The following is a 24,866-nucleotide window of genomic DNA, read 5'->3' on the forward strand; positions in this document are numbered from 1 at the left end:
CCCTGGGGAACTTAGCAATGTGGTAGAATGCTCCAGCCCTGTCAGTCTGAGCCTCCGTGGTCATGGGGAAGTTGATAACATCCATCCTTCTCACGTACAGGGCCTCTGTGACCTGTCTAATGCAGTGATGGGTGGCATGATGAGACAAAGAGCAAATCTCGGCCCGGAGGCCCGAAAGGAACCGGACGTGTAGAAAGACAGTGCCGCGGTGACCTTGACCTCGACCGACACTGATGTCCTGATGGCAGGCTGCATATGTGGCCTAATGAGCTCACATATTTTATTGATCACCACCTTGTGGAAACGCAGTTTCCGAAGGCAAGTGTGGATGGACACGTCGAGGTAAGACCTCTTTTCCCTGTACGTGTGGGGTGTGTATGGTCTGGCCCACCCTCCTCATTCTTGCACGTCTTAAATTGGGGACATAATGATGTGCATCACACATTGAGCCATCTGCACTCTGCAGCATCTGCATATTAATCGATGCAGGCTGAGAAATGGCTGGCCCCATTGCAATGAAAGTATAATAGCGATTGATCAGAAGCAATAATTTCCTCACTAAAATATACCTAGAGTAAACCTCCAATAGTCCAGAGTCTGAAAATATGTCTGTTGAGATGGTCACTTCACCTGAGAAGAACTCCCGAGTCAATGCAAACTCCCCCGAAGTTGAAGCAGCCTTTTGAATGGCTGCCACAACGCTGGCTTTAGTTCAGAACAGTTCCACTTTTTCCGGGCAGTTTATTGGCTGAGCGATATTGTGGGCGATGTGTATGCGAGGTGATGAAAGTGACGGCGGGCGATCTCCTGGGCATTACTTTTGCCAAATGTGCTCTTTACGACAAGAAAAAATGGGCGGACAGTATTATTGAACCGTGCGGAAAGTAACGCTGGGCGATATTATGGGCATTGATTTTTCCCATTCTGATGATTCTGTCCAAAAAACGTGGGCGGGCGGTATTATTTTTTCCTGGCATTACGCACACAGGGAAAATAACTGTTATATATGCAGACTATAGATACACTCTCTGTGTACTCACTGTATAGTTGCATAAGATGGAGACTTGTTACCTGATGTACTATCAATAAGCTTTACATTTTGTACATACTCTTCTGGCACCACTAGAGGGTGCATCTGGTGGAGACTGGGGTTTCCTGCCCTTGTGACAGAGGCTGTCCACCAGAGGGCACTGCGGTGGGAGACCTGAGGGTCACCTGCATAGGTGTGCAGGGCCCAGTATAAAAGGCTGCCCACCATGCTTGTGCCTCACTCTGGAGTTATGAATAAAGGACCAAGGTCACTACAGTTTGAGTACAACACATTGCCTCGTGGAGCCATTCATAAGTACATTACATACATAACAACTGGCGACGAGAATACAGACTTTCACGCAATTATGGCTACCTTTGGCACACTAAAAGACCTCGCAGAGGGTGATGATTGGGATGCCTTCATGGAAAGGCTCGAGCAATATTTCGTGGCAAACAACCTGGCAGGGGAGACAGACACATTGGCGGAGAAGCGCAAGGCTATACTGCTGAACAGTATGGGCCCAAGGTCTACCGCCTTGTCAGGGACTTTCTGGCACCTACGAAGGCCAAGGATAAGACATCCAATAAGCTGACTGAACTAATTTGCGACCAACTAAAACAAAAACAGAGCATCCTCATGGCCAGGCACAGATTCTACACTCACCGCAGACCTTAAAGCCAGGTGATTTCCAAATATGCTGCCGACCTCAGGAGACTTGTGGCACCATGTGATTTCGACACGCACCTCAACGAAGCATTGTGAGACATCTTCTTTATGGGAATTGGCCACGAGGGCCTCCTTCACAAGCTATTATCTGTCGACACCACAGTGAACCTGCAGAAGGCCATCAGCATCAGTCAGGCGTTCATGACCTCGAGCTGCAGCACCAAGCAAATTATTCATCCCATGGACTCAAACCCGGTAAGTACTGTACACAGAATGGTACCTTTCACAGGCAAGACTGTAGAACGTGGCTCTGCCCAGGGCAGAGAGCTCAGACCTCAGAGTTCCCGAACTCAGTGTCCACCGAGGGGTGCTAATTGAGTAGTTCCATGCTAGCATTGCAGAGGAAACCATAGGACTCACCAGTGTCAGTTTGCTGAGTACGTATGCAAAGCCTGTAACACAAAGGGCCACCTCCAACGTATGTGTAAAAGAAATACGACTCACCGTCTAGCAGAGGAGCCAGAGCGGCGCCGTATATGATGCGTGAGAAAATTGAAAGTGAATTGGACAGGCTGCTCAGAGGGGGCATAATTTCGGCCGTTGAATTCAGCGACTGGGCAAGTCCCATCGTTCCTGTCCTTAAAGCAGATGGCTCGGTCAGGATTTGTGACGACTACAAAGCCACCATCAACAGAGTGTCGCTGCAAGACCAATACCTGCTCCCGAGGGCGGAGGACCTTTTTGCCACGCTGGCAGGTGGCAAGTTGTTCACGAAGCTGGACCTCACTTCGGCCTACATGACTCAGGAACTGGCTGATGAATCCAAGCTTCTGACCACCTTCACGACGCACAAGGGATTATTTATCTACAACAGGTGTCCGTTTGGCATTCGTTCGGCGGCAGCTATCTTTCAGCAGAACATGGAAAGCTTGCTCAAATCCATTCCTGGAACAATCGTATTCCAAGACGACATCTTTATAATGGGTCGAGACACCGAGGAACACCTCCACAACCTGGAGGAGGTGCTACGCTGACTGGACCGGGTAGGCTTGCGGCTGAAAAAGGCCAAGAGTGTGTTTTTGGCCCCAGAGGTCGAGTTTTTAGGCAGGAGGGTTGCCACAGACGGGATCCGGGCCCACCGAATCAAAAACGGAGGTGATCTGCCGGACGCCCAGGCCTGGTGACACGTCGGAGTTGCGATCATTCCTGCGACTTTTGAACTATTTCGGGAACTTTCTGCCGAACTTAAGCACATTGTTGGAGCCGTTACACATGCTCCTGCGTAAAGGTTGTGAATGGCTTTGGGGGGACTGTGAAGAATGGGCTTTCAATAAGGCGAGGAACCTGCTGTGTTCTAACAAATTGTTGGCTTTGTATGACCCCTGTAAAAAACTGGTTTTAACGTGCGATGCATCGTCCGACGGGGCTGGGTGTGTGTTGCAGCAGGGTAACAATGACGGCCGACTCCAACCGGTGGCTTATGCCTCCAGGTTGCTCTCCCAGGCAGAGCGTGGATAAGGCATGGTCGAGAAGGAAGCACTCGCTTGTGTTTACTGTGTGAAAAAGATGCACCAGTACCTTTTCGGTAGACGGTTCGAGCTAGAGACAGACCACAAGCCATTAACATCCCTGTTGTCCGACAGCAAGGCTGTCAATGCCAATGCGTCAGCTCGCATACAGTGATGGGCTCTCATCCTGGCTGTGTATGACTACACCATACGGCACCGGCCAGGCACCGAAAATTTCGCTGATGCACTCAGCAGGCTCCCACTGGCCACCACTGAGAGGGCAGCGGAGCAAAGCGCTGAGATGGTCATGGCCGTTGAGGCTTTTGACACCGCAGGCTCCCCCATCACAGCCCGCCAGATCAAACTCTGGACCAACAGAGACCCCATCCTATCCATGATAAAGAAATGTGTTCTGACTGAGGATTGGGCGCCCGTACACGGGGCATGCCCCGAGGAGGTCAGACCATTTCAGAGATGGATGGATGAGCTCTCCATCCAAGCCGACTGCCTGCTATGGAGCAGCCGGATAGTTATGCCCCAGAAAGGAAGGGAAGCGTTCATCAGGGAACTCCACAGTGAGCACCCTGGCATCGTGTTAATGAAGGCCATTGCCTGGTCACATGTATGGTGGCCGGGGATTGACTCAGACCTGGAACACTGGGTTCGCAGGTGCATGACGTGTGCCCAACTGGGCAATGCCCCCATGAAGGCCCCACTCAGCCCGTGGCCCTGGCCCACCAGGCCATGGTCACCCATTCACGTAGACTATGCGGGCCCGTTCATGGGGAAAATGTTTCTGATCGTTGTCGATGCATACTCGAAATAGATCGAGTGCATCATATTAAACTCGTGCAGGACATCCATCACAGTGGAGAGTCTGCGTACGGTTTTCGCGACCCACGGCTTGCCGGACATCCTGGTCAGCGATAATGGCCTGTGTTTCACCAACCATGAATTCCAGGAGTTCATGTCGGGCAATGGTATCAAATACGTCTGGACAGCGCCGTTCAAGCCGGCTTCCAATGGCCAGGCGGAACGTGCGGTCTAAGTCATAAAATAGGGCATGCTACGCATCCAAGGACCCTCCCTTCAGCACCGCCTATCGCGCTTCCTGCTGGCCTACAGGTCCTGCCCGCACTCGCTCACAGGAGTCCCGCCAGCGGAACTCCTCATGAAACGCACGCTTAAAAACGCGGCTGACCCTCATTCACCCAGCCCTGGCAGACATTGTTGAGGGCAAGCGCCAGTCCCAAACCGAGTTCCATGATTGAAACTCAAGGGGAAGGTGTATAGAAATGGATGACGCTGTATTTTTTCTTAACCATGCTTTGGGACCCAAGTGGCTTGAGGGCACAGTAATTGGCAAAGAAGGGAATAGGGTCATAGTGGTCAGACTGAATAATGGGCAGATATGCCGCAATCACTTGGACCAAGTAAAGAAAAGGTTCAGCATAGACACAGAGGATCCTGAAGAAGAGCATGAGATGTCACCCTCACCACTGCCAGTGGACGAGCAACGAGGACAATCCACAGCATGCACGGTCGCTGCGGCCAGCCCGGACAGGCTGGAATCACCTCAGGTGACAGAGACGCATGCCAAGGCTCAGCCCCCAGAGCTGCAACTGTGGCGCTCCACGAGAGAGCGTCGACCACCTGAAAGACTTAACCTTTGACACAAAAAGACGCAAGGGGGAAGGTGATGTCATGTATGTAACCATCATGCAACGGTAATCTTCATGTAACTGTAACCTTCATGCAACTCCTGTACACTGTGCTTATACCCTAGAAATGCACACCCTGACCACAGGGGGTGAACTTGTGGGAGACACTCCTCACCTGGGTTTCCAGGTATAAAAGGGGAGGTCCCACCCAGGGTCAGCACTCCTTGGTCCTGTGAATAAAGGTTAAGGTCATGTAGTGACTGTGTCTGCAGTACATGCCTCGTGTGAGTTTGTAGTATGGTGCAGGGACACCACAGGGAGTATGATGATTTGGCCAGAGAGGCAGCTCAGCCCCAAGAAGAAACATAGAACATAGAAAATAGGTGCAGGAGTAGGCCATTCGGCCCTTTGAGCCTGCACCACCATTCAATAAGATCATGGCTGATCATTTACCTGAGTACCCCTTTCCTGCTTTCTCTCCATACCCCTTGATCTCTTTAGCCGTAAGGGCCATATCTAACTCCCTCTTGAATATATCCAATGAACTGGCATCAACAACTCTCTGCGGTAGAGAATTCCACAGGTTAACAACTCTCTGTGTGAAGAAGTTTCTCCTCATCTCAGTTCTAAATGGCTTACTCCTTATCCTTAGACTGTGTCCTCTGGTTCTGGACTTCCCCAACATCGGGAACATTGTTCCTGCATCTAACCTGTCCAGTCCCGTCAGAATTTTATATGTTTCTATGAGATCCCTCTCATCCTTCTAAACTCCAATGAATACAGGCCAAGTCAATCCAGTCTCTCCTCATATGTGAGTCCTGCCATCCAAGGAATCAGTCTGGTGAGCCTTCGCTGCACTCCCTCAATAACAAGAACGTCCTTCCTCAGATTAGGAAACCAAAACTGAACACAATATTCCAGGTGAGGCCTCACCAAAGCCCTGTACAACTGCAGTGAGACCTCCCTGCTCCTATACTCAAATCCCCTAGCTATGAAGGCCAACATACCATTTGCCTTCTTCACCACCTGCTGTATTTGCATGCCAACTTTCAATGACTGATGTCCAATGACACTCAGATCTCGTTGCACTTCCCCTTTTTCTAATCTGCCACCATTCAGATAAAATTCTGCCTTCGTGTTTTTGCCACCAAAGTGCATAACCTCACATTTATCGACGTTATGCTGCATCTGCCATGCATTTTCCCACTCACCTAACCTGTCCAAGTCACCCTGCAGCCTCTTAGCATCCTCCTCACAGCTCAGACCGCCACCCAGCTTAGTGTCATCTGCAAACTTGGAGATATTACACACAATTCCTTCATCTAAATCATTAATGTATATTGTAAGTAGCTGGGGTCCCAGCACTGAGCCCTGTGGCACCCCACTAGTCACTGCCTGCCATTCTGAAAAGGATCCGTTTATCCCGTCTCTCTGCTTCCTGTCTGCCAACCAGTTCTCTATCCACATCAGTACATTACCCCCAATACCATGTGCTTTAATTTTGCATACCAATCTCTTGTGTGGGACCTTGTCAAAAGCCTTTTGAAAGTCCAAATACACCACATCCACTGGTTCTCCCTTGTCCACTCTACCAGTTACATCCTCAAAAAATTCCAGAAGATTTGTCAAGCATGATTTCCCTTTCATAAATCCATGCTGACTTGGACCGATCCCATCACTGCTTTCCAAATGTGCTGCTATTTCATCTTTAATAATTGATTCCAACATTTTCCCCACTACTGATGTCAGGCTAACTGGTGTATAATTACCCGTTTTCTCTCTTCCTCCTTTTTTAAGAAGTAGTGTTACATTAGCTACCCTCCAGTCCATAGGAACTGATCCAGAGTTGACAGACTGTTGGAAAATGATCACCAATGCATGCACTATTTCTAGGGCCACTTCCTTAAGTACTCTGGAATGCAGACTGTCAGGCTCCGGGGATTTATTGGCCTTCAATCCCATCAATTTCCCTTACACAATTTCCCACCTAATAAGGAATTCCTTCAGTTCCTCCTCCTCACTAGACCCTCGGTCCCTAGTATTTCCGGAAGCTTATTTGTGTCTTCCTTCGTGAATTTGTACCATTGGTCTGCCATTTCTTTGATCCCCATTATAAATTCACCTGAATCTGACTGCAAGGGACCTACATTTGACTTCATTAATCTTTTTCTCTTCACATCTCTATAGAAGCTTTTGCAGTCAGTTTTTATGTTCCCAGCAAGTTTCCTCTCATACTCTATTTTCCCCCTCCTAATTAAACCCTTTGTCCTCCTCTGCTGAATTCTAAATTTCTCCCAGTCCTCAGGTTTGCTGCTTTTTCTGGCCAATTTATATGCTTCCTCCTTGGATTTAACACTATCCTTAATTTCCCTTGTTAGCCACGGTTGAGCCACCTTCCCCATTTTATTTTTACTCCAGACAGGGATGTACAATTATTGAAGTTCATCCATGTGATCTTTAAATGTTTTCCATTGCCTATCCACCGTCAACCCTTTAAATATCATTCGGCAGAATTGTATGGAGTGTATGCCTGCACCACCGATTGTCCTCCAGTGAAGATGAGTGGTGTTCCAGTCTTCATGTTAGTGGACACGGGAGCGAGCCAGTCAGTGATGAGCCAGGATGCCTTTGAGAGGCTATGCAATGAAAAATGACCCGAGCTGGTTCTAGGACAGGAAAAGTTGCGCACCTACACCAAGGAGCTGATCCCAGTCCTCGGTAGTGCGGATGTAAGTGTCATGCATAATGGCGTGGCGCACAAGTTACCTCTGTGGATTGTTGCAGGTGATGGTCCAATGCTACTCGAAAGAAGGTGAATGGGGAAGATCCAATGGAAATGGGAAGACCTCTTCACTCCAGCAATCGATGTCTCCTGTGCTCAGAGGCAGAGCAAAACCTCACCTTCGCTTGGGCCAGGCACCAGAGAACAGATCAGCGCAGCACCTGAGCCACAGACCATCCATCATGACTGCGTGGCAATGATCTAACCGGAATGACCTAAAAGTACCTTCCTGGCAGGACTCCTGAGGAGGAAGATCGAATTCACAGGCACTCTTCCAGCTTTTGTGGCAAAATCGCGGGAGAGAAGGTTCAAGGCAATCGACCTCGAGGACAGAGGCAAGATGGCGTCCCTGCTGCAGCGAGGTGCAGCGTGGCTGAAAAAAAAAATGGCGGCGGCCATATCACGAGGTGCAACGCTGAGGGAATAATACGTGGTGTCTCACAAAGGATTTGATTTGGGTAAAGCCAGCAGGTTCTGTCAAAGGAGACCTGCAACCAACTGAACTTAAAGAGACATTATATGCATGGCAATCAATGTAACGAACCGATTAAGATTGTGAACAAAATGTTGTTGCGAGATGTTGGTACCAGTCCTAATGTAAAGAACAAAATGTTGTTGCGAGATGTCGGGAACGGAATGTCCCAAAAGTAGCAAGCGTGCGAATTTGGGAGGGTAAAGGCGCTGATCCTGATGCCCTGCCCCAGGTGTCCCCTCAAGTTATAGGCCAGCGACCTCAGGAGTGTGAAGGCACCGATCCTGATACCTTGCCCCTGGTCTATCTCATGCTGCAGGCACCTGATGGCACTATTCGCCACGGATCTGAAAACGAAAATGGCGCCAATACGCGCAGTCAGCCACCGTTGCCCACTACTCGGTTGGAGACGGCACAGCGCCAGACCCAGTCGCTACCTCGGCCATGTCCGGGAGCGAAAGTTCAGAAACAACGAGTTCCCCAAACGGAACCTGGAACAGCCAGGTTCCCAACACAGTTAGAGAGCAGGCAGAAGACTCTGCAGCCCTTAAAGGAGGACAGGGAGGCCACACACATTTGTGGCTCTGCCCACCACTAGGCAACAGCAAAGGCCCGGAGTCCTGGCTAGGTGAGCGAACCAAGCCCACCCCGCTAGCAGGGGGCGCAGCGCCGCTATCAGATGACTAGGACCCATCCGGTTGGTCTGGAACCTGTTTCCTCGCATATCTGTACTGCTACCTCAGTACTTACTATGACTGAACCATGAAAGCAATCTACCCAATCCTGACGCACGACTGCAAAACGTAACGAATGTAAGTCACTGAACCAGGGTGTCACGATACAAACTGTAATTTCCTTTCTTTGTACTGGCACTGTGTCTGATCCTGTATGTTAATGTAATGGGCCTGCTGCATGATCTCGCTGTGGGGGGGGGCGGGGGAATAGATGTACGTAGCCATGGACACACACATGGATCACACCCAGAACCCACTGGAACCGCCACTGCATCATCGTTAACCATCTAAACTGGTAACTGTTACCCAGCGTTGTGGCAAAAGGACTTGGAGGGTTAAAAGGGAGAGAGCCAAGCCAAAGCACAGCCAAGGTGTAAGAGCTATTGGCACTTAATTCTGTGGAGAGCTAAGCCAGAGCAAAGTTAATCAGCACAAAGGACTTGGGGGAGAGTGATGTTATATATGCAGACAATAGATATACTCTCTGTGTAGTCACTGTATAGTTGCATAAGATGGAGACTTGTTACCTGATGTACTATCAGTAAGGTTTACACTGTGTACATACTATGCTAGCACCACTTAAGGGTGCAATTGGTGGAGACCGGGGTTTTCTGCCCCTGTGCGAGAGGCTGTCCACCAGAGGGCACTGTGGTGGGAGACCTGAGGGTCACCTGCATAGGTGTGCAGGGCCCAGTATAAAAGGCTGCCCACCATGCTTGTGCCTCACTCTGGAGTTACGAATAAAGGACCAAGGTCACTACAGTTTGAGTACAACACATTGCTTCGTGGAGTCATTCATAAGTACATTGCAGACATTGCTCGGCGATAAGTTTCTGAAAAATGCCCGTCAGTTTCCACTTTGTGGCTAACTGGGCGATATATGGGCCTTATACGTCACTTCAGCGGTAAAATGGAAGTTAAGTTGTGTTAAGCATGCAAAAAATGAGAAGTCTCGCCCCATATGCCTTCCTAATTATTTGCTGTATCTGCATACTAACACTCTGTGTTTCCTCTGCGAGGGCATCTAAATCTCTCTGAAGTCCAACATTTAATAGTTTCTCACCATTTAAAAAATATTCTGTTTTTCCTATTCTTCCGACCAAAGTGAATAACCTCACATTTCCCCACATTATACTCCATCTGCCACTTTATTGCCCTGCCAACTGTTTATTTTCACTCACTTTTCTGTCCGTTAACCAATCCTCTATCCATGCTAATGTATTACTCCCAACCCCATGAACTATTATTTTGCGTAGCAATCTTTTATTTGGCACCTTATCGAATGCCTTTTGGAAATTCAAATTAAATTACATCCACTGGTTTCCCTTTATGTACTCTGCTAATTACATCCTCATTAAGTTTTAATATAATTACAGCAGAATAAATCAAAATATAAATATAATACAAACCAGCAATTAAATAATCATACAAATGATCTTAATTGTACATAGTATATTATCTCACCTATATCTTCCACATCCTCTCAATGCCAGTTCCACACACCCCACTCCCCTATCCCAACAACTGGCCCATTCCAAGTTAACAGGATCTTGGGATTTATAGCCAGAGGGATCAAACACAGATCTCACTATCTACTGATGAATCTATACAAGGCACTTATGCAGCCAAATGCAGAGCAGCACTTCAATAAGGAGAAGAGAAGACTGATGGGAGACAATATTGACAGATTCAGAATTCTGAAAGCAATGGATAAGTGGAATCCTGATAAGCTCGAGAGTGCCATAAACTCTAGAACCAAGAGATACAGGCTCAAATTTAGAAGGAAGATGTGCAAACAGTTTAGCTTTAAGTACACAGAGGGTGGTGAACATGTGGAATGAACTTCCCAGGGAAGTGTGAAAAAAACTTAAGGGAGAATTGGATAGCAATTTCAGCGAATGGGTGATCGAGAGTTAGTAGTTTGTGGGAGTAGAGAGATAGACTGCAGAGTCTCTTCCAGTCCTGTACTTTCCTATGATTCTCCCAACAGCAGGCTCTGACTCTTCATTCCCTGCCTCCACCCCCTCGCAATCTCCAGTTCATCTCTCACCCATATATGTTGGAGCAACATTCGAATGAACACTCAGCCTCACTATCCATGCTGACAATTATCTTGCTACAAGCTCCGGGCTTTAAAAAAACAGATACAAGAATTTGTATTTGTTGAACGCTTTATGGGAATGAAATTCAACTTCAGCAGCGGGTGTAAAACGGCTATGACTGACTGGATCGGCCGCCCTTCATACACCCCGCCGATTTTCTTTGCACTGAAGTCAATTCTACTCTCAATGTCTCTAAGAACATCCTAAAGCACTTCACATGTAGTAAATTTCTTTGAAGTGCAGCCACTATTGTTATATAAAGAAGATAGTAATTGAGGAAATGAGTAAAGTGAACAGTGTCAGAGAGTGAATGTGAGAGATGTATAGAAGTGCAAAGGAAAGGAGAACATTATAGAAAGAAGGAGAAAGACAGTCTGAGACAAATAGAAAAATTCAGGGAGGACAACAAAGAAAGTGTAAAAAGGTATACAGAGAGAGGACGTGGGGAGCAGGCAGGGTGAAGGACAAACATAAACAAAGAGGGAGAGGGAAAGGATTAAAGTGGGTGAAACAAAAATAAATTTGCAGAAAGACAAAGTACGTCATTTTTAATGATAGTGAGAAATGTCACAGGAGACGAGCTAGTAATATTAGTTATTTGTGTCTGCCTCACAAATAGATAAATTGATGCTTAAATTTGCCCTTTGTTATTATATATTTGGTACGCCACTTATAAAAGCAGTGTAAACAACATTTAATTTAAATTTGGGGATATAACTGGAATTACTTGAAATGAATTAACTCTACGTAATTAAATTCTTGTATCAAGCACATCATTATCTATAATGGAAGAGAAGTATATGGAGACTTACCCTCATTGTTTTTCCTCTCATGCCTGCATGCACAGTGAGTGAGCATTGCCGAGTTGTGCGGATGCTCTCCATGACAACACACAGTACAGCACGCTGACCTTCTTTGAGCTGTCGAACAAGGCAATGTTCCACGTCAATTTTTCTGGGGAGATATCAAAGAGTTTAGTCTACTTACAAATAGAGGAGGAGCTAGAAATCAAAAATCATGGAATTTTATAGTACAAATGAAGCTATTCAGTCCATCATGCCTGTGCTAGCCACCCACTTACTCCCATTTCTTCGCCCTTTCCCCATACCCTTAAATTTAAATAAGAATTAGGATTTCTATAATAAAAGATGAATAGTATTCTGCAATGAATATATAAATATAGCCCATATAATTTTTCTTTTTCAAACATTTAGCCACTTCCTTTTTAAAAATGATTATGGAATTTTTTTTCATCATTATTTCTGGTAGAGCATTACAGGCCTTAGCTTCCCTCTGTGTAATAAACATCTTCTTGCCCTCCAGTTCTTAACTCACTGACGATTGGAAATAGATTTTCCCTATTCATCTTATCAAAACTCTTCATTATTTTGTACAGTTCTATCAGATCCCCTCTTAATCTTCTCTGCTCAGTTGAAAAGAGTTTCAGTTTCTCGAGTCACTCCTCGTAACTGAAGTCGCTCATTCTTGGTATCATCCTGGTGAATCTTCGTGCAATATAACACAATGGCTAGGAATTTGTGGTTTTAATGATGATGAAACTGTCAGCGCTCACTGTCATTACTGTGGAAAACTGACGGCAACTTCTGGCGTCCGCACATGTGCAGTTCAATGCGGAAATTTGGAAGTTGCTGTCAGTGATACCCTGCTCCTCCACAAGGTATGCTGTTACAGTCTTCATAGATGCAATCAACACAGAATCAGTGATTTGACATGAACGTAAACTTTTTACGCACTATTCTCGCTGTAAAAACCAATGAAAAAGTTAACCCTTATTGAATGAGGTGTTACTGAGATTTTAATGGTGCATTAAGTAATAATTATTGCTGAACAATCTCTCTGGCCCTGAAAAACGAATCTTATAATTGTGGAGTGTCATTCCCTACAAATTCCAAAGATTTTTAAAATAATAAAACATTATTTAAATTTTTTTTAAGTTTGTTTATGATATTTAATCTTTTAGCTGAAACCCATGTGTATGTTCCAATCTTTATTTTGCTTTCTGTAAAATTATTAAAAACTGAATGATAATAGTACTTTTTACTTCCTGGTTTGCTATCTGTGAAAATTCTTCAATCTGATAGGCTGCTCAACCTGCTTGATGACATTACTGTAGTTGGACACCACAGATCCCCTATAGATGATGCCATATTGAAACTGACATCATAATAGGGGAAATCAATACCACAGAGACCACTAAATCTTTGGGGACCTCTTTCTTCGAGGTCAGCAGTGAGAGCAGTCCCTTTACCGCTGACCACAAAATCCAGGCCAATAATATAACTTAAGCCTAATGAATGATTTGTATAGGTTTGACATCACCTGTTTGCTTTTGTACCCAATGCCCCTTTCTATATAACCAAGGATCCCATATCTCAGCTTATCAACTTGTCCTTCCATTTTTAAATTTGAATCCCTAAGTGTTGCTGCTGCTCTACTCCTTTTAAAGTTTTATCATTTATGATGCATCAATTGTTGCCCTCATTGTTTCTATAATATAAATCCATTTAAGAATTATTTATGATGTTTTGATAACTAACAAGTTAAACACGTTTTAAAATAGTAACACTAAAATATTTGGAAAATGACAGAATTACCTGTTAATGATCTCCCTGAGGAGTATTGGAACCTCTACCTCATGTTTTGTTACTATTCCAAATGAAGCTTTCACTGCCACAGAATCTGATCCATCAATGTTAAATCCAACATCATGAACAATATGATTTCCGAGCTTCCCACTTAGGGAAACATCTGACTTATCTTCATAATTGAGCAGCTGATATGAAGAGACGCCTATTAAATAGGAAATAAATGCCTGATTACTTTTGTTATCTTTACTGGTAATATTTTCAGCATAAATTCACATTTATGTTAGCACATATATGTTGTAATTTACTGATGCAACTCAGTATATGAAACTCAGAACTAGATTACTTATTATTCCAAATAAAATAATAATCCCTTATTATGATAATCAAATTGATTGCTATCAAATTGGTTAAGAAGGTGACAAAACCTAATGAATGTTAATAAGTAAGATTTCTACAATAAAAGATAAATAGTATTCTGCAATTTTGAGATCATAAATATAGCCTATATTAACTTTAAAAAAAATGATACTCAATTAATTAATAAAAAACCCTCACTGTAATGTCCCTACAATGAAACGTAATGCCTGGGATATAAAGGAAGTGCTGAGCCAACAACGTATTCATAAAATATATCTAAGAGAAATAATTTCAGGAACATAGGAACAGAAATAGGCCATTTAGCCCCTTGAGCCTGTTCCGCCATTCAATGAATCATGGCTGATCTGTGACCTAACTCCATATACACGCCTTTGCCTCATATTCCTTAATACCTTTAGTTAACAAAAATCTATCAATCTTTTAATTTAATTTAAAATTAACAATTGACCTTGCATTAATTGCCGCTTGCGGATGAGAGTTCCAAACTACTACCACGCTTTACGTGTGGAAGTGTTTCCTAACTTCACTCCTGGAAGGACTAGCTCTAATTTTTAGACCAAGCCCCCTAGTCCTAGAATCCCCAACCAGCGAAAATAGTTTCTCTCTATCTACTCTATCCATTCGCCTTAATGTCTTGGAAACTTTGGTCAAATCCACCCTTAACCTGCTAAATTCCAAAGAATACAATCCTAGTTTGTGTAATCTCTCCTAGTAAGTTAACCCTTGGAGTCCAAGTACCATTCTGGTAAATTTACACTGCAGTCCCTCCAAGCTCAACATATCCTTCCTAAGGTGTGCTGTCCAGAAATGTTCACCGTACTCCAGTGCTTTGTATAGCTGCAGCATAACTTCTACCCCTAGTATTACAGACTTCTTGATATAAAGACCAGCATTTCATTAGTCTTTTTTTGGTTAGTTTATGTACCTGTCCAATATATTTTAATGATCTGTGTACATGGACCCAATTTTCCCTCTTTTTTTTGCGAGCATGGCCCCTTTAAGGGGCTGTGTGGCCCATTCACAGTTTTGCGCATGCGTGAAACTATACATTGAAAAAGCTGGCCCTGGCCTGCACGGGACCGGCAGAGAGGTACGCGGCTTATAGGGAGCATTGCATGGACCTCTAAATCTCTTTTGACCTTCCCTCTTTCAGCTTTTCACCATTTAGAAAGTACTCTCTACTATCCTTTTTCGGTCCAAAGTGGATGACCTCACATTTACCTATATTGAGATCCATTTACCACAGTTTTGCCCATTTGTAATGTTATAGAAACATAGAAAATAGGTGCAGGAGTAGGCCATTCGGCCCTTCGAGCCTGCACCGCCTTTCAATAAGATCATGGCTGATCATTTCCTCAGTACCCCCTTTATGCTTCCATCTACACTGTTTACAATGCTGCCTATCTTTGTGTCATCAACAAGCTTGGATATGTCATTTATATTCTATCATTTAAGTCATTAATAAATACGGTGAATAGTTGAGGCCCCAACACAGATCTCTACGGGACACCACTAGTCACATCGTGCCAATTAGAGTACCTGTCCATTATCCCTACTCTCTGTCTCCTGCAGCTTAGCCAATTCCCTATCCATGTCAATAATTTGTCTTCAATTCCATGAGCTTCAACTTTAGCTAACAGTCTTTTATGGGAGACTTTATCAAATGCCTTCTGGAATATCATCCTTAAACATTTCCCTGTCCACTACTTTAATCACCTCTTCAAAAAATTCAATCAGATTCGTCGGGTATGACCTACCTTTTTCAAATCCATGCTGGCTCTCTGATCAGCTGAAAATTTCCCTGGTGTCCAGTCACTCTATACTTAATTATAGACTCTAGTAATTTCCCGACAACAGATCTATAATTCCCTGGTTACCCTCTCTCACCATTCTTAAATAGCGGAGTGACATGCGCAATTTTCCAATCTAAAGGAACGGTTCTCACATCAAGACAGCTTTGCAAGATTATAGTTAGGGCATCTGCAATGTGCTCACCTACTTCCATTAAAACCCTGGGATGGAAACCATCTGGTCCTGGGGATTTGTTACTCTTTAGTGCCATTATTTGTTTAATTACTGTTTTTTTCTTACATTACTTTTGGTGAGCCCCATCCCTGATTCATTATTAGTTTTCTTGGAATGTCCGGCATGCTATTCTCTTCCTCGACTATAAATACTGATGCAAAGTAATTATTCTACATGTCTGCCATTTCTTTATTTTCATTTACAATATCACTATTATCAGTTTTCAAGAGGCCCACATTGCTCCTGACCACACTCTTTTTCCTAATATAATTGTAAAAAAAATTTGTGTTGATTTTGATATCCCTTGCAAAATTATTTTCAAACTACATAGAAACATAGAAAATAGATGCAGGAGTCGGCCATTCGGCCCTTCGAGCCTGCACCACCATTCAATAAGATCATGGCTGATCATCACTTCAGTACCCCTTTCCTGCTTTCTCTCCATACCCCTTGATCCCTTTAGCAGCAAGGGCCACATCTAACTCCCTCTTGAATATATCCAATGAACTGGCATCAACAACTCTCTGCGGCAGGGAATTCCACAGGTTAACAAAGCTCTGAGTGAAGAAGTTTCTCCTCATCTCAGTCCTAAATGGCTTACTCCTTATCCTTAGACTGTGTCCCCTGGTCCTGGACTTCCCCAACATTGGGAACATTCTTCCTGCATCTAACCTGTCCAGCCAGTCAGAATTTTATATGTTTCTATGAGATCCCCTCTCATCCTTCTAAACTCCAGTGAATACAGGCCCAGTCGATCCAGTCTCTCCTCATATGTCAGTCTTGCCATCCCGAGAATCAGCCTGGTGAACCATCGCTGCACTCCCTCAATAGCAAGAACGTCCTTCCTCAGCACCAGTTGGAGAACCCCTTTCCTAAATTGGTCAAGAACTAGGCGAAGCTTTCCCCACGCAAGATCCGACTAGTTTTTGCAGCTCTACAGTGACCTAGCTAACGGTCCTTAAAGGGACTGCTTGAGGCCACTAAAGAACAAGTACCTTTTTGGCTTTAAACCTTTTTAAAATTGACCTTAATGTGGAGTGAGGCGGAGCTCTTGTAACTCTTGCTATGACATAGAATTGTGCATAGATTTCTGTAACAGGACAGTAAACCGAGTAGATCTAAGACAAGATGCAATGGAAATTAGTTCAACCCTATCGGAACAGGTAGGCCTGATAAATACTGGGCCTCATTTTAATAAGACGTCAACTGTGCATGCCCGGGCAACACACTGTGCAAGTGAGAATGAATGTCAGGCAGCTGCGACCCTGGCAGCGGCTCTCTGATAAGTCCTGAGAGGGGGGGCAGGTGATTGGGAAAGGAGCAAGCAAAGGCTGGCAGCAATGTTGTGCAGGCAGGAGAAGCATCCTGCTCTGCCTCGCTCTACATTAAGTTAAGTTTTAAAAAGGTTTAAAGCCAAAAACGTACTTGTTCTTTAGCGGCCTCAAGCAGTCCCTTTAAGGACCGTTAGCTAGGTCACCGTAGAGCTGCAAAAACTAGTCGGATCTTGCGTGGGGAAAGTTCCGCCTAGTTCTTGACCAATTTAGGAAAGGGATTCTGTGGTGTCCCTGCACCTTACCACAAATTCACACGAGGCATGTACTGGAGACACAGTCACTACGTGACCTTAACCTTTATTCCCAGGACCAAGGAGTGCTGACCCTGAATGGGACCTCCCCTTTTATACCTGGAAACCCAGATGAGGAGTGTCTCCCACAAGTTCACCCCCTGTGGTCAGGGTGTGCATTTCCAGGGTATAAGCACAGTGTACAGGAGTTGCATGAAGGTTACAGTTACATGAAGGTTACCGTTGCATGATGGTTACATACATGACATCACCTTCCCCCTTACGTCTTTTTGTGTCAAAGGTTAAGTCTTTCAGGTGGTCGATGCTCTTGCGTGGAGCACCGCAGTTGGAGCTCTGGTGGCTGAGCCTTGGCATGCATCTCTGTCACCTGAGGTGATTCCGGCCTGTCTGGGCTGGCCGCAGGGACTGTGCATGCTGTGGACTGTCCTTGTTGCTCATCCACTGGCAGTGGTGTCGGTGACATCTCATGCTCTTCTTCAGGTTCCTCCGTGTCTATGCTGAACCTTTTCTTTACTTGGTCCAAGTGTTTGCGGCATATCTGCCCATTGTTTAGTCTGACCACGATGACCCTATTCCCTTCTTTGCCGATTACTGTGCCCTCAAGCCACTTGGGTCCCAAAGCATGGTTAAGAACAAATACCGGGTCATCCATTTCTATACACCTCCCCCTTGAGTTTCGATCATGTAACTTGGTTTGGAACTGGCGCTTGCCCTCAACAATGTCTGCCAGGGCTGGGTGAATGAGGGACAGCCGCGTTTTAAGCATGCATTTCATGAGGAGTTCCGCTGGCGGGACTCCCGTGCGCGAGTGCGGGCAGGACCTGTAGGCCAGCAGGAGGCGCGCTAGGCGGTACTGAAGGGAGGGTCCTTGGATGCGTAGCATGCCCTGTTTTATGACTTGGACCACACGTTCCACCTGGCCATTGGAAGCCGGCTTGAATGACGCTATCCGGACGTGTTTGATACCATTGCCCGACATAAACTCCTGGAATTCATGGCTGGTGAAACATGGGCCATTGTCGCTGACCAGGATGTCTAACAAGCCATGGGTCGCGAAAACCATACGCAGACTCTCCACGGTGGTGGATGTCGTGCACGAGTTTAATATGCATTTGATCCATTTCGAGTATGCATTGACAACGATCAGAAACATTTTCCCCATGAACGGGCCCGCATAGTTTACGTGAATACGTGACCATGGCCTGGTGGGCCAGGGCCACGGGCTGAGTGGGGCCTCCTTGGGGCATTGACCAGCTGGGCACATGTCGTGCACCTGCAAACCCAGTGTTCCAGGTCTGAATTAATCCCCGGCCACCATACATGTGACCGGGCAATGGCCTTCATTAACACGATGCCAGAGTACTCGCTGTGGAGTTCCCTGATGAACGCTTCCCTTCCTTTCTGGGGCATGACTACCCGGCTGCTCCATAGCAGGCAGTTGGCTTGGATGGAGAGCTCATCCATCCATCTCTGAAATGGTCTGACCTCCTCGGGGCATGCCCCGTGTGCGGGCGCCCAATCCCCAGTCAGAACACATTTCTTTATCATGGATAGGAGGGGGTCTCTGTTGGTCCAGAGTTTGATCTGGCAGGATGTGATGGGGGAGCCTGCTTTGTCAAAAGCCTCAATGGCTATGACCATCTCAGCGCTTTGCTCCGACGTCCCCTCAGTGGTGGCCAGTGGGAGCCTGCTGAGCGTGTCAGCGCAATTTTCGGTGCCCGGCCGGTGCCGTATGGTATAGTCATACGCAGCCAGCGTGAGAGCCCATTGCTGTATACGAGCTGACGCATTGGCATTGACAGTCTTGCTGTTGGACAACAGGGATGTTAACGGCTTGTGGTCCATTTCTAGCAAAACCGTCTACCGAAAAGGTACTGGTGCATCTTTTTCACACCATAAACACACGCAAGTGCTTCCTTTTTGACCATGCTGTATCCACGCTCTGCCTGGGAGAGTGACCTGGAGGCATAAGCCGCCGGTTGGAGTCGGCTGTCATCATTACCCTGCTGCAACACACACCCAACCCCGTCGGTTGATGCATCGCACGTTAAAACCAGTTTTTTATAGGGGTCATACAAAGTCAACAGTTTGTTAGAACACAGCAGGTTACTCGCCTTATTGAAAGCCCATTCTTGACAGTCCCCCCAAAACCATTCACAACATTTACGCAGGAGCATGTGTAACGGCTCCAACAATGTGCTTAAGTTCGGCAGAAAGTTCCCGAAATATTTCAAAAGTCCCAGGAATGATCGCAACTCCGACGTGTTGCCGGGCCTTGGCTCCCGGCGGATTGCCTCCGTTTTTGATTCAGTGGGCCGGATCCCGTCTGTGGCAACCCTCCTGCCCAAAAACTCGACCTCTGGGGCCAAAAACACACACTCGGCCTTTTTCAGCCGCAAGCCTACACGGTCCAGTCGGCGTAGCACCTCCTCCAGGTTGTGGAGGTGTTCCTCGGTGTCTCGACCCGTTATAAGGATGTTGTCTTGGAATACGATTGTTCCAGGAATGGATTTGAGCAAGCTTTCCATGTTTCTCTGGAAGATAGCTGCCGCCGAACGAATGCCAAATGGACACCTGTTGTAGATAAATAATCCCTTGTGCGTTGTGATGGTGGTCAGAAGCTTGGATTCTTCAGCCAGTTCCTGAGTCATGTAGGCCGAAGTGAGGTCCAGCTTCGTGAACAGCTTGCCACCTGCCAGTGTGGCAAATAGGTCCTCCACTCTCAGGAGCGGGTATTGGTCTTGCAGCGACACTCGGTTGATGGTGACTTTGTAGTTGCCACAAATCCTGACCGAGCCATCTGCTTTAAGGACAGGAACGATGGGACTTTCCCAGTCGCTGAATTCAACAGCCCTCTCTGAGCAGCCTGTCCAATTCACTTTCAATTTTCTCACGCATCACATATGGCACCGCTCTGGCTTTGTGGTGCACTGGTCTGGCGTCCGGAGTGATGCGTATCACTACTTTAGTTTCCTTGAATGTTCCTTGAACAGGGTTGAAACAGTGACCCGAATTTTTGCAGGACCTATGAGTATGAACTTCGCTCCACAGATGAAATGGCGTGCACATCCCCCCATTTCCAATTCATCTTGGCTCGCCAACTCCTCCCCAAGAGCGCGGGCCATTTCCCGGGACAATCCAGAGTGGCAGCTGGTTCTGTGATCCATTATGTGTTACCACCAAGTTTGCACTGCCTAGCACTGGGATGATTTCTTTGGTGTACGTCCGTAGCTGCGTGTCAATGCGTTCCAGTTTGGGCCTGCTAGCTCTGTGTGGTCATAGTCTCTCAAGTTGTAGGGCGCTCATAAGTGACTGGCTAGCTCCCGTATCCAGCTCCATGTGCACCGGGATGGCATTCAATAAAACTTTCATCATCATCGGTGGCGTTTTAGTGTATGAGCTGTGGACGTCAGCCACATGAACCCGCTGAACTTTAGCATCCATGGTTTTCCCCAGGCATCATCCTGCATTGCAGACCCTCGTCTGGTTCCTCTGTCTCACAGATTAGCCTCGCTACAACCTTTTTGCACATCCTGGCCAAGTGTCCATTGCTACAGGTATATTGCTGAAACCTGCAGCTTTTCGCAGTATGTCTACCTCCGCACCTCCAGCATGAGCTGAGATTGTTGTTAACAAAAGGACTGTTACCAGGCATTCCTCTCTGATTGCCCATTTGGTTGTTTCTAAGCACTCTGATGGTGGGTGTTAATGGTCCCATCACGGGACGCATTGTTCCTCGTGATGGCGTGAATTGCCGATCCCCTTTCAATTGTCCTTGTTGCGGGCCCACCCTAGAGTCTGTTGCTGCCTGGGCGGTTTCGAAATGCCCTTGCCTGCCTGCGGGATCCCGAGCCGCGTTCACCATGTTAACTCCCTGGTCCATCGCCACGTTGGGACCAGGGCTGCGCGCGTAAATTAGCTTGGTCTCCTCTTCCCCTGCTCTGAAGGTCTGAGCTATCAATGCCGCCCCTTCTAAAGTCAAGTCCTTTATCTCTATGAGCTTCCTGAATATCCCGGCATGATTAATGCCCTCAATGAAGAAATCCCTTCACACCTCCCCCCTGCAGGCGTCTGTGAACTTACAGAGACTGGCCAAGCGCCGCAGGTCCGCACGAAGTCTGAGATGTATTGTCCCTCCCAACGCCGGTGTGTGTAGAACCAGTGCCGGGCCATGTGTACGCTACTCGCCGGCTTGAGATGCTCACTGATCAGCTGGCTGAGCTCTTCAAAGGACTTGTCCGCTGGCTTTTGGGGTGCGAGCAGGTCTTTCATCAGTGCACACGTCTGTGGCTCGCAGCTGGTCAGTAGATGCGTCCTCGGCTTGTCAAGCGCTGCCGCTCCCAGCCAGTCCGTCGTGACAAAGTTCTGCTGGAGTCTCTCCATGAATTTGTCCCAGTCCTCACCCACACAGTAACGTTCCTCTGTGCTACCGATGGCCATCCTCGTGGCTTGGTGATTCCCGTTTCTTGACGCCAAATGTGGTGTCCCTGCACCTTACCACAAATTCACACGAGGCATGTACTGCAGACACAGTCACTACATGATATTCACCTTTATTCCCAGGACCAAGGAGTGCTAACCCTGGGTGGGATCTCTCCTTTTATACCTGTAAACCCAGGTGAGGAGTGTCTCCCACAAGTTCACCCCCTGTGGTCAGGGTGTGCATTTCTAGGGTATAAGTACAGTGTACAGGAGTTGCATGAAGGTTACAGTTACATGAAGGTCACCGTTGCATGATGGTTATATACATGACAGGTTCTACAACTGTTGCTGATGTTCCTTATTAGCATCTTCAAGGGGCCTAACGCTAGTTTTAAACTGATATCAGCACCGAACCAAAATGGCCTCAAATGTGTTTCTGACACATTTCAGGCATAGGAAGTTGACCCCCTAAATTGGATGTCTGGGCCCTCACTTTCTACCCGGAAAACAGGCGTAATGTGAATCTGTCCCGATTAATCTAGGACCGACACTCTGAATAACCTACACAGAAATGTACTCACTATGGAACAAGTAAGATTCATATTACATAGGATTATATAGGATTACATAGGACATACGGCACAGAAACAGGCCATTCGGTCCAACTAGTCCATGCCGATCGAGCTTCCTCCCATCTTTCTTCATCTAAATCTATCAACATAACCCTCTATTCCCTTCTTTCTCACATGCATATCTAACCACCCCTTAAATGCATCTATAGTATTCGCTTCAGCCTCTCCCTGTGGTAGAGAGTTCCACATTCTCACTACTACTTGGGTAAAGAAGTTTCTTCTGAATTTCCTATTGGATTTCTTGGTGACTACCTTATATTGATGGCCTCTAGTTATGCTCTTCCCCACAAGTGGAAACATTGGGGGCAAAATTGGGTAGCGCTGCGTTTGGGGCGTTTAAGTTTTATCTGTTTGATCACTAAGTGCCCAGCGAAATGGGCTGCAAAATTGTGGGAAATTGGGCACTTTTCGGGCGAGGTGGTATCTGAGGCCTCGGTGTGCTAATACCAGCACCCAATTTCAGGTGACTTTCATTCAGTGATAATCAGCCTGCTGTTCATTCCATTTCTGAAAGGGGATGTCGTTTAAGGCAGCACCTGGTCATTTTCATCACTTCTGCAATTGACTGAGAGCTGCAAGGAAGGTCTGCGAGGCCTGCTCCAAGACCTCATGAAAGGGCCACTCGATTCATTGACTTGGCATTGCAGACATTGGTAGGGGCAGTGGAGAGAAGGAGGGAGGCACTGTTCCCTCCACCTGGGAGAAAGCCAACTCCACAGATTTTTAGGCCATGTGGGCAGAGGTGGCTGCGGAGGTGTCAGCTAGCACTGTCGTGAATAGAAGCCCTACACAATGCCGCAAGAAATTCAATGACCTCACTCGAGTGGTCAAGGTGAGTACATGTTTCCACAACTCTTACATACCAGCCTCTGAGCGTCAGTCTGCAAACCAACACTTAACCCGCCTATTCACAGTCACAGCCTCATTTCATGCCTTGCCTGCATTCACAGCTATTTAACCACGGCAGGCATATCTTCCACATACATAACTGGACTCTTACTCACACACGTTCCTTTCTTTTGCAGGCCAAGATGGCACACAGCAGGTTGGAGCGGCAGCAGACTGGAGGGAGGGAAACTGAATTGTGCCAGCTTTCGGACCTGGAGGAGCGAGTGCTGTGGCTCATTGGCCCGCAGGTGGTGGTTGCTGTGGCCGGTGGAGGCGTCGAGCCCACTGGGGGCAACAACGGTATCTTTATCCCATCTTCTCATCCCACTTCCCCGACTGCAACTCGACAGCTCAAGCTGTCGTTGTCATCGCTAGGTGCTAAGGTAGGTTGTGCGGGACAATTTCATTTCCGGGCTGGTATCGGGGCGATGCGCACAGCCAAGACATCATCATCGTCGCGTGCAGCAGAGCGGGGCGCTACCAGCGAGAATGGGGCGCTACCTTGTAGCATCGCCGCAAAACCCCTGCCCAATTCCCTGGGAGCGATTTTTGTGCCATGTCCGGGCGAATTCTATTTTGCGCCTCGTTACCGCCTCCTGGAGGTGTTAATGGTCATTGATAAAAGGGGCAATTTTGACCCTATTCTTTCTGTATCCACTCTATCAAAACCTTTCATAATTTTAAAGACCTCTATTAGGTCACCCCCTCAGCCTTCTTTCTTCAAGGGAAAATAGACCCAGCCTTTTCATCCTTATATCATATCTTATGTTCTTAATAATAAATTTACAAACATATTACAAAATCACTATTTTTTTTAGGTCACTGAATAGAGCAGTTTAATTAGTCCTAAAATCATTTCATTTTATTGATGCAGTTTCCTGCAAAGCAGTAAAAAACAATTTGCACATAGATAAAATAAATACGTTACCAGCGGAAACCTCTTTTTCTCCAACAAGAATATCCTTCAGGGTGAATGGTGTGGAGCTATATTTCTTTTTCTTCCAGAAGAAGGATTTTTTCCTTTTTGTGACTAGACTGAGTGGCTGATATCTGTCAGCCTCACTCAGCCCTGGAACAGGTTTCAGTCTGCCTGCATCTCCAACCTGCTTCACAAAGTTCTTTGTAGCTGCAGCAAACATCCCTTACCAACAAAATCCTTATCTTGTCTGTTGCAGTTGTTTCACAATAGAAATTAGATTCTGGAATTCTAAAAAATCAAACTATTGCAGGGAATCAAAAAATACTGAACCTATAGTAACGTTGAAATTGTTGTCAGCCATTTTAGTGAAACTTCCCTCTGTGCACTTAAGTTGAGCTCAAGTGTATAAATAATAAACAAGCTGTTAACCTGATAGGGGTGTTTGTGACA

General features: G+C 46.3%; 1 protein-coding gene across 1 annotated transcript in view; it reads right to left on the reverse strand.

The window, feature by feature from the left end:
* Positions 1 to 24,636, reverse strand: part of pjvk (pejvakin) — a 47,214-nt gene extending 22,578 nt beyond the window's left edge. Inside the window, exons 1-3 of the mRNA XM_070874795.1 lie at positions 24,426 to 24,636; positions 13,574 to 13,769; positions 11,771 to 11,912 (exon numbers count right to left, since the gene is read on the reverse strand). Of these exons, the coding sequence (XP_070730896.1) occupies positions 11,771 to 11,912; positions 13,574 to 13,769; positions 24,426 to 24,636 (549 nt within the window). The remainder of the gene's footprint in view (positions 1 to 11,770; positions 11,913 to 13,573; positions 13,770 to 24,425) is intronic.
* Between the last annotated feature and the right edge of the window lie 230 nt (positions 24,637 to 24,866).

Source organism: Pristiophorus japonicus, chromosome 3, assembly GCF_044704955.1.
Source record: "Pristiophorus japonicus isolate sPriJap1 chromosome 3, sPriJap1.hap1, whole genome shotgun sequence".
NCBI lineage: Eukaryota > Metazoa > Chordata > Chondrichthyes > Pristiophoridae > Pristiophorus > Pristiophorus japonicus.